The sequence below is a fragment of the Camelus ferus genome, chromosome 32 (genome assembly GCF_009834535.1).
Source record: "Camelus ferus isolate YT-003-E chromosome 32, BCGSAC_Cfer_1.0, whole genome shotgun sequence".
Classification (NCBI taxonomy): Eukaryota; Metazoa; Chordata; class Mammalia; order Artiodactyla; family Camelidae; genus Camelus; species Camelus ferus.
Genome location: NC_045727.1, coordinates 10689768 through 10700257, shown reverse-complemented (window position 1 = coordinate 10700257; position 10490 = coordinate 10689768). Strand labels below are relative to the sequence as shown.

The following is a 10490-nucleotide window of genomic DNA, read 5'->3' as shown; positions in this document are numbered from 1 at the left end:
AGCGTATAATACAAGTTTGTTTTACATGAATGAGTAAGAGCATAGGAAGGCCCGGATTAGCACAGGTGTGGAGTTACTACGCAGGCTGGCTCAGTAGGAATTCCCACCTGGTTGACATGGGTACTCGGTGCAGACTCAAGTGTTAAAAGACATCTTGAAGTTGAAGTGGCCACTGGGAGATGAGGAAACCACACTTCACAGTCATTTAGCGCTTCGGGAGACAGACAGCAGTTCTTTTTCATACTCTACTTTGCAGGCCACAGTCTTTATGCAAAGCCCTGGAAGAATTACCTTCAACGAGCTGGCGAGGTCCTTAAATTCTCTGTTCACCTGGATATCCTGAGGAGAGACCCCATTACAAGGTGGTACATTATTACTTTCTGAGAACTGGACTATTTCATCAACACACACAAGGTCTCTTTAGGGTGGCTTCTCTCCTGTGCGTGGCAAAGTCACCACAACCCGAACTATTAAACAGAGAAGGAGGGGGAGGGTACAGCTCAAGTGGTAGAGCACATGCTTAGCATGCACAAGGTCCTGGGTTCAATCCCCAGTGCCTCCTCCAAATATAAATAAACCTGATTACCCCTCTCCTCCACCAAAATAAAATAATTAATACAATAACAACTATAAAATAGTTTTTAAAAAACAGAAGGGGGAGTGTCAAGGAGGGCTGCTGGGGGCCTGTTCTAGTTCTTGATCTGGGGGCTGGTTACACAGACGTATGCTGTTTGTGCAGATCCACCCTAAATCTATGTGCGGTTTTCGGCATAAATATTTCACAATTTAAAAAGTGAAAACAGAGTTTTGGGGAGAAGAGTCTTTTTCCCTGAGCACCAGTCTTTCCCTGCACAAGGATCTCCATCGGGTCTGTCACCTCATCCTAACTTCACAATGGCCCTGGGCGGTAGATAGTAGCCCCGCTTCATGCAAAGACACAGCTGCGTCCTGGGAAGGGCTTCTGTGAACTGGAAAGATTCCAAAGTGCCTCCCTTAAAACCAAGATAAAATCTATACTACTCAGATTGGACTAACAATAGCAGTTAAGGAACAGGAATATAGAGCATTGCTCATAGACCAGTGTTGGTCTCTAATTCAGAATCCAAGATCCCACATTGGTGGACTCAGGATTTGGCCCCAGGCCTCTCTATTTCCAAACACTATGGCAATTCCATGATAAGAAAAGCTTCCGATAATAACCACACATGATGTTGAATGAGCGTGTATTTTTGCTAGAAGACTTCTTGTATCATTATGTTTTTTTTTTAAAGTGGTAGAATCCATTGCTGACCGGAATTCTCAGAGCAGAAGGAACATGGTCGAGGCAAGCTAGTCTCTGGCTTTGGAGTTGTAGAGACTAGGCAGGTAGAAGGCAACACTAAGGATGTCTGACATCAGTTGTCCCAAACCTGAAGGACTGGAACTGTGAAAACATTTCTGGAAAGGCTTTGACTCAAGCCTCGGCTGAAATAAATCAGGTAGAATGAGGCGTGATTCGTGATTAGAGTCGTCAAAGTTCGTATCTAGGGATTCTCTCCTTAATGTTTAACTGTTTAATGTTTAAGTAACTTTTTTCCATATCAAAAAGAAAAATTGAATGGAAAAGGGGTCCTAATCTCCCACCAGCCACCCAAGTGAACCTTCCAGCACTGGATACCTGCAGGCAGCACTGGCCAGGCGGGGAGGATGCCGCCTTGCACGGGCCGAACCTGCAAATCCAAACATCAGTGAACAGTGAGCATTGTGCCCTCTCAGCCAGTGAAGAACCCAAGCAGGGGTCCGAGGGGGACCACCGCGGCACCCCGCTTAGGGGTGGGAGTGTGGTTGGAGTGGCGTCATGACCTACATTCAGGCCCGAGTGGAACTAGAACAAGGCCACACCAGGTATCCACGCTGGGCACTCTTTCTCTAATCCCCACTTTCTTCCTCTGAAATGGAGAAAAGGATACCTCCCAGGGCTGTGGGAGGATCAGAGATGAGGTTTCTGAGAGGCTCTTACAGAGAAATCCAGCAATTCTAGGGCAGAGAAGGGATTAGCCTGGACAGACTTGAGCACACCGAAGCAGCCTTCACTTCGCATGGGATTCCTGGACACCTAGGAAGCACACACAGGTGAGAAAGCCTGAGCCCAGAGAGGCAGGAGCAAATGGGAGAGGGAAGAGGGGGGGCTGTTCCTCATCTCTGATGCTGTGCCGTAGAGGTGGTCCCGCGCTCTCAGCCCAGAAGGCCCCTCCCTTGGACGGATGCAATGCCCTGGGTGAGGTTGCGAGCTGGGGAAGAGAGGAAAGGGGTGGACACTGGCTGAACCCTCACTCTGTGCCGGGAACCAATAATCTGGACACACAAGACACACCCTACCCTTAGAGAGCTCACCATTGTGGGGAGGAGAGGAAAGGAAGTATAAAAGTGCAATATGAGAAGTGCACCAACTCTTCCTGGGAAGTAAAGGGTGGGCGGGGGCTAAAACACCTGCTCTGTGCTTTACAGGTGACGTGGGTGGAGCTGGGCATTTCAGCAAGGGGAGCTGCAGGAGCCAAGGAGGGCTGAGAAACTGCATGGTGAGGCGGGAGGATGGCGGGCAGCTGGGGCTGAAAGTGATGAGCATCGAGGCGGCAGGGAGCGTGGGGCTGGTGGGGCCCAGAGCTCACGTGCTGGGAATGACGCACTAAGCTTGGATTCATCCAGAGGGGAGCCGCCGATAGGTTTAAAGCAGGGGCACGTTTCTGGTTTAGAAAGATCACCTGTAGCAGGTGGGAAAACAGGATCAGAGAAGGGAAAGCAGCGTGTGGACAGAAAGTGAGGAGGAGCAGGCAGTCTGGGTGCTCTACAGGAGGTGAGATGAAGGAGGGAGAGAGTGGAGGGACAGGGAGGGGCAAACACAGGCCCCAGCTTCTGACTTGATGGGAAGGGGCCCCCATCTAGAGGCAGCCCTTGGAGGAGGAAGGTGTGTTCAGTTTCACCTCCCAGAATCCGAGGGCCTATTTCCGTCTGGGGGACTCTTTAGCAGGTTGCTGGGGGACCCAGAGCTCAAGAGAGGGGTCTGGGCTCTAGATAGGTGGTCAGGAGAGGAGTGAGCCTCAGGCTAGGGAAGGGGGTCCTTCAGGGGGCCCCTATCCCAGTTGAGGGCCAGGCAGGGCCAGATGCCCCCTGGAGCTGGTGGTACTGTCCGCTGAGCTCACGCTGCTGGCACAGGGCTCCACTCTCCCTTTTCTGTCTTCTGCTCTCAGGCTGCTCAGCTGCTTCCTCCCTACTGGCAGCCCTGGAGGAAGGGAACCCCTGCTGCACACACAGGGCCCCAGGTAGGTGTGAGCCTGGCCATCAGCACACCTGGGCCGGCTCTTCTTCCCAGCAGGGCCAGAGGAAGAGCAGGGGGAAGGTGAAGGGAAGCCGAGTGGCCCTGGCCATCTTCAGCAGAGCATGGCTCCAGTGGGCTGAGCAGGAGGGATGGCCCAGAGGCTGGTGATGCCCTGGGAGGGAAGGATGGGGGGAAGGAGTCTGAAGGAGGTCGTGGGCTAGGCCAGAGATGGGCGAGTGGATGACAAGGGGGAGAAGTAGTCGCAAGAGGAAGCCAGGGGCCCACTCCCCCATCTGGGCTCCAGAACCCATGCACTTGTAGCCACTGGGGTGAGGAGCCATGGTGTGGGAGGGATCTGTGGATGGGCACAGGCAGGCCTTGCACTCACCACAAGAATTCTCAATGTCCGGTTGACCCGCAGGCCCAGGCCCAGGCTCAGGGCTCCTGCGGCAGAGATGCGGTTGTTGCTGCAACAGAAAGGCATGTGCCTTGAGCCACACTGCGAGCAGCCCCACAGATTGCTCCCACGTCCCACCACCCAGTTCCCTCCCCACCTCCTCCTCCTGCTCCTGCTTGGCCCAGACTCCAGTCTCCAGGGCCAGCCCCACTTCCCTCTAACTCCTTAGACCCCAGCTCAGCCCTGACTTGCAGCATCTCTTGTGGCCTCCTCTGGCGGTGGCTCCTTACATGGGGAGGAAAAGTGGGCAGGACTGAGCAGATGTTCTCGCCCTGGTGGGCAGGCTCCGCTCACTCAGACAACCCAGGCGTGGGGCTCAGCCATGGTGGCTTGTGACTTGCTTGGCCTCTACTGTTTTTCTTCCCTCTGGGCTTAGGGTCCCTGTTCCAGTTTCCCGCAGAGGCCTCGGCCTGGAGGGGCAGCTCACACACGGAGACCCCAGCAGGTCACACAGGGCGGGCCCTCCGCAGCCGTGTGCTGAGCAGGCAGACCATTCCCTCTGAAGGGAGGACCACTTGTGTGAAGCGTCCATCCACACCAGGCTCCACTGAAGATGCTTTACAAGTTTGCACTTCCCAGCCCCCAGCCCACACGGCAGGAATTATGAGTCTCAATGTACAAACGATGAACTGGAGTGAGAAGGACAGAGCTGGGCATGCCCAGACCATGGCCGCAGCCCACCCTGAGTGCTCGGGGCAGGTCGGGGCGCCACGGGGGGGTAGCAGCAGCAAGATGGGCACGGGTCCCTGGGTGGCCATGGGCCCGGAGGCTGGGGCGCGGGCCCCAGTGCTCTCACCTCATGATGAGCTCCTCCAGCATGTTGTTGGTCTTGAGAGCTCCCCCCAGCGCAGAGGCTCCGGTATCTCCGCAGCCATTGTACGAGATGTCCAGGACCCTCAGGAAGATGTTTGCCTGGGATGCAAAGGAGCGAAGCTGTGGGACCACAGGTGATGGTGGAGGGAGCCAGGGCCACGGCCTCTGAGCCCAGGATGCTGGGGGGGCCTGGGGAACACAGGGCTTGTGGAAATGCATGAGGAGCAAAGAGCATGGGCTGAGAGCGGGAGAGGACAGAGGTTCCAGGGAAGAGCCCTGGGGCTTGGACGAGGGTAAGCGGTGGAGCTGAAAGGCCAGAAGCACAGCACAGAGGGAGGATGAGGATGTAAATGAGCCTTGGACTGGGTTCTCGGCCACGGGCCTCTTAAGGTCACAGATCTCGAGGCTGTTTGATTAACCTGTCTTGGGGACTGTGATGGGGAGAAGAGCAGAGCTCGTAGGTGCCCTGGGGAGACAGAGCCTGACCTGCCACGTCAGGGGCAAGACCCCAGGTCAGCCCTGTGGGAGAGCAAGGCAGCAGCTGCCATTCCCTGAGGAGGGTCCCACAGAGGCAGCTGGCACCGGAAGCATCTCAGACACCCCTCCCATCCACTCCTGAGGCCCACGAACCACAGGACCCAGGTGAGCAGGTGGGGGTTCGAGGGTGTGTGCTGGGATCCCGGGGTGCAGGGCTGTCATCTCAGGGAAGCAGCTGCGTATGCCCAGTAGCAAGTGTGCATCACCATCCTGCGTGGTGTACCTCCAGTTGAGTGTCTGGGGAGCTGTGTGACATTAAGTGTGGACCCCTCACTGAGGATGTGAGGACAGGTACAGGATACCAGACATTGTCATCATTAAATGGACCCAGGAAAATGAAAGTCACCCAAGCTCTGCAGAAAAGATCCAAGGCTCATTTCTGAAAAGCTGCAAAGATGGGGGGCTGGCTCCTGGGAGACCTGCCCCCAAAGGACAGGCGGGAGGGGCTAACTGGGCAGGGGCCTCATACCTCCAGTCCCCTGGCAAAGGCTAAGGCTCCTGGGCCTCTCAGGTGATTCCAGCTTATGTTAAGCTCAGTGAGTCCTGTGTTTTCCGCCAGGGCTGGTCCAAGCATCTCTCCTTAAGAAACACCAAGATTCAAAAAATGACGCCAATGTTTGCTGTGGGCCAGGGTCTCTGCTGTGCACGGGGGTCAGGGAGTTGAGCCCAACGTGGGCCTGCCCTGCTCACAAGGAAGTCACATTTAACAGAGAAGCTATAAATACAAATTAATGGGATGTGAGCTATTGTAGACTGCAAACAGGGAGATGTGGGAACAGAGTTGGGGCTAACCCTGCCAGTAGAGGGGGTGGTCAGGAAAGTGTAGAGAACCTTGAAGACTGAGGGACTCACCACGCCCGTGTGCAGCCACCATGGAGAGTGGGCCCAGGAAAGAGCGGATGGGGAACACAAGACTTGAGAAAGTGCATGAGACCTGGTGCTGGTGCGGGTGGGGAAGGCTGGTGAAAAGAGGTAGGCTTGATGGGCACTCGAAAGATTCTTTAAGAGACAGAGTGGGTGGAGGGCGTAGCTCAGTGGAAGAGTTAATGCTTAGCATGCACAAGGTCCTGGCTTCAATCCCCAGTACCTCCATTTAAAACAAAACAAGAGAGAAGATTCAGATAGGGCAGAGACAAGAGGCCAGGGGACTAGCTGGAAGGTTTATGCCACAGTCTAGGCAAGAGGTGATAAGGCCAGTGCAGAGGAGGTGGTGGTGAACAGGAAAGAGTGGGCTGTGTGGGTTAGAAACCCTGAGAGATGTTTTACCTGTAAGATAGGCAGAAGCCCCGCTATCCACTCTCAACGTTCAGACCTGCTCCCGGTTCTCAGCCTCCAGCTGCCCCCCACCCCCACCCCGACCCCGGGTGGGACAGTTGACCCCCTTCTTCACGTGGCTGAGAGCTCCTCACCCCCATCCAGGAAGCCTTGCTTGCCTGGCTGGGCTGGGTGGGACCTCCTTGGACCCCATGTCCACTGTGCTTCCATCCTTCCAGGTTCTGGGCATGAGACCTCCCTAGCTGGGAGTCTCTCTCGGGGATCTGAATCTGACCCCTCTCCGTGGTACCGGCACCGAGCACAGGCCTACCGAGGCTGGTTTGAAGACACGCACAGTGCACGGCAGTGTCAGCACCTTGGAGAGCTCCCCGCGGGGCAGTGAGGACTTGCTGGGACGCGGCTCCAGGCACTGGGTCTAACACACGCCGGTTCTCAGACACTTTCAGAGCTGAGAGAAGAGGGTGGCGGTCCGCCACTTTGAAGGGAAGCCTCTCTGCTGAACAGCTCAGGGGTGAGAAGGTTCTACCCATGAATCCGGCTCTTGTAGCTCGTTCTTCGTGACTCTTGCGGCCAAACTATGAGGTAGGTGCTACCCCCGCCTTGGGTCAGGTGGGGAGACTGAGACCCAAGCTCCTTCACCTCTAAGGGAGTCGGGCCCACCCACAGAGCCCCCCTTGGGGAAACAAAATGGTCCTGCTGAGTCTGTCCTTTTCCAGGCCAAACCCCAACCCTACTGTGCAGCCTTCCAGCCCCCTGCATTCTCGCTGCCCCTGGAGCTGGCCCCCTGACCTAGTAATTAGTTGAAAGTCTGAAGTGAGCTTTTCTTTTACTTTCATTGACTTCCCACAACGATTTTCTTACAAGGCAGACTGGTTCTCTGGCAGTTAAACTCCAGGGCTAATTCTTACAAGCCAAGGCTGGTGCCACCCCACTGCTCTAAGCAGAGAGAGCAGTGATTCCCGAACTTTCTGGATCAGACAAGTCTCCTGGGGGCATCTGTTAAAATCCAGATACACAGGCACCCCCCAAGAGGATTCAGAGGTTCAGTAGGTCCAGGGCCGTGGAATTTGTATTCCTAACCCAGGGTCCCAGGTGATTCTTATAATTGATTAGGGTAGTTGAGGACAGGCAGATAGAACTGCTTGTTCCTGGTAAAGCAGACATCCCATGCAAAGACCCTGGGGGCATAAGAGAAAGTGGTGAGATCAAGGAATCCCATTGATGTCCTCTACAGCACTTGGAATAAAATCTTCATGCCTTTTGCCATGATTTGTAGTCCTAAGGCCTTGTTGCCTCTCCACCCCACAGCCTGGCCCATCTCTCAGTAGCACAGTCACACTGTCTGGGAAATCATTCCTCTGTTTGAAATGCTCTCCCTCTGGTCTTTTCATGGTTGATTCCTTCCCCTCTGCACATTCAGTTTAAATGTCACCTCCTCCCAGAGTCCTCCCCTGTCACCTCTGAAGCTGAGGGTTCCCATTCTTCTCTAGAATCATGCCCTATTTGTTTCTAGTGTAGCACCAATGATGATGGAGAGTTAGCTTGTTAATGTGTGTTCCTTGAGGTCAGGGAATTTGCTTTGTTCATGGCTGGATCCCTAGGGAGCAGAAGCCAGAGCACTGATGCTCTGAGTGGTCCTGCCAACCTCCACTCACGTAAGTGCCACCATCCTGGCCCTGGTCAGTGGCCAGATGTTACCTGCTTGGTCATTCAGCTGGTTGTAGCTCAGGTCCAGGGATTTCAGGCCTGTGTGGGCCACCAGGAGTTCAGCAAGGTACTGGGCCGCCTGCTCCTCCAGGTCGTTCCCTGCCAGCTGTACCTTCTGCATGGCTGGGTTCACCACCAGGGCGGAGCAGACAGCCTGGGCTCCCACTGCTCCCAGCTGGTTCTCTGACAGGTCCACATCTGGGGGCCAGCACACTCCTCAGTGAGTGGGATACACAGCCAGGTGCCACCCTCCTCCGTCCCCTGAACCTTCCAGGCCCACAGCAGCAGAGAGAGCTTTGCAGCAGGACAGCTTTGCTGTCCTCAGCAGCATGGTGACTCTGCCTGCCACCCACTGGCTGGGTCCCCTCAGGCCCCAGGCAGCCTCCCAGACCCCCATGCCCACCCCATGTATCCACAAGCTTTGTCAAAGAGCTAAAACCACCTCATCCTAGTGTCGTGGAGGATGTCTGTGACATACATACATGCAGCCCCCTGCTGATGAGTCTTGCCTGGCAGCAACATAACCCTCCCAGGGAAGCCCCCGCTGCCCCATTTCCAGAGACAGGCAGTGTCCCGGTGTCTGTGCAGGGAGCTTTTATGTGAGCAGACACTACTGAGATGTGTCCCCCACATCCCCAAGGGCTAAGTGGCATTGATGACTGGGGTTATTTAACAGATTGGAAGCTGAGGCTCAGTGAGGTTGAGCTCCTTGCCCAGCGTCACCCGCGCTTCCGTGGCAGAGGTGGCATTTAGGTCCAGCCCTTCCTCCTCCCTCACTGCCCATCCCTGCCCCTCTGTGCAGAAGCACTCTCCCACCCTGCATTCAGGCACTGGGAGGCCACCGTCTGCGGGAGTCGGGGGTCCAGCACAGGGGGTGGGTCTAACTCCACCCCTCCCTCCCCACCCAGGGAGGAGGCCCCCGGGTGAGAAGGCTCAGTGTGGGGCAGCCTGCCCTCCTGTCCCAGGCTCAGCACCTACCACAGATGCTGCTGCTTTTGCTCAGAGCACCTGCCAGGGCCTCTGCACCGGGCCCACAGAGCCCATTGTCCCGAAGGTCCAGCCGCTTGATGTAGGGGTTGGAGGTCAGTGCAGAAGCCAGAGCCCGGGCCCCCTGGGACAGAGAGGGGCCTGAGGAGCCCGGCTCTTCCCAGGGCTGAAGGCCCCAGACACAGCTGCCACTACCCTGGCTCTGTTTCCAGGGCTCGGCCCACTCAGTGCCCTCCAGATGGAAGGCCTTTCCCTTCCCACATGCCCAGTGACACCAGCTTTTTCTAGGCTTCACCCACATCTCACCTCCTGGATCCCTCCCTGACTCCCCAGAAGGTTAGAGGCTCCCTGCAGGCTCTCCAGCCCTTATACTGAACTCTGTCATAGCCCTGATACCACCTGTCACCCAGATATGGGGGCTGGGACATGCCTGGCACAGAGCAAACCCGGGGTGTGTGTGGGATGGGCTCAAGAAGGGACCACGCCCATGACTGCTGCCTCCTGAGTCCCTGTCCTCCAACCCTGGCCCCAGGGTCCCTCTAGGGGTACCTGGGGCCCCAGGCCACGGTGCTGCAGGTTGAGCTCTGGGGTGCTCCCTTGGCGCAGAAAGCAGGAGGCAGGCACGACGCCGTGGGCCCGGCAAGACCTCAGATAGAGGGTGTCCTTGACCCATTCTTGAAGCCCATGGGTGCCTGAAAGGAGAGAGGGGACCATTGTAGACTCCTCCCCAGCACAGCCACCTCCCCTGCCTCTGTCACTGCCCAGCCTGTGCTAGTAGGGACTATTGCCCCCAAATACAGATGAGGACATCGAGCCTCAGAGAAGGCAGATCTTTCCCCCAATGTCACACAGCTTATAGTCACTAATCCTGGCTCTACCCTTCCTGTCCAACCCCAAAATGTGAACTGTCTTCTACTGGACTGTAGAACACACATGCTTTGTGAACATTTTATGGGGGAGGAGACTGAACTAATTCTAAGTTCTATGCATTGCTTAGCTTAGTTTTTCCTGACGGTTGGGAAAACCCAGCCCTGATTCATTCCATTTTAGGGTGGGACAGCCCATCTTACACTGGCAAGATTTTTGCATGGTAACATTCTGGAATCCTGTTGTAATGGTGGAACTCTTGATGCCGCCAGGAGCATTGAGCGGAGGGCAAGGGGCTGGAACGGCCACTGGCTGCCCCGAGGGTATCCAACAGAGGGATGCGCTCCTGCTGGACCGGGTCCCCTGCCCACTCGGCCCCAGCCAGCCTCCCCGCCCGGAAGCACCTTCCGTCTCCAGGTCGGAGTCCAAATCCGAGTCCGAACCCTCCTGGGCCTCTGGCACCCCTTCAGGACGCCCAGTGTTTGCCACCGCCCCTTCCTCCTGCTCCTCCTCTCCAGGCCCCTCGCAGGGAGTCCTCATGGTTACTCCCGC

General features: G+C 56.1%; 1 protein-coding gene across 1 annotated transcript; it reads right to left on the bottom strand.

Annotated features, from left to right (window-relative positions):
- Positions 1–201: 201 nt before the first annotated feature.
- LRRC74B (leucine rich repeat containing 74B) lies at positions 202–10478 on the bottom strand. Its single transcript, XM_006194908.3, has 9 exons — positions 10343–10478; positions 9621–9763; positions 9063–9195; positions 8076–8282; positions 5572–5681; positions 4549–4664; positions 3684–3762; positions 2000–2095; positions 202–339 (listed from the first exon to the last, which is right to left on the bottom strand). Exons 1-9 carry the CDS (start codon positions 10476–10478, stop codon positions 202–204), a joined length of 1158 nt encoding a protein of 385 aa, XP_006194970.1.
- Between the last annotated feature and the right edge of the window lie 12 nt (positions 10479–10490).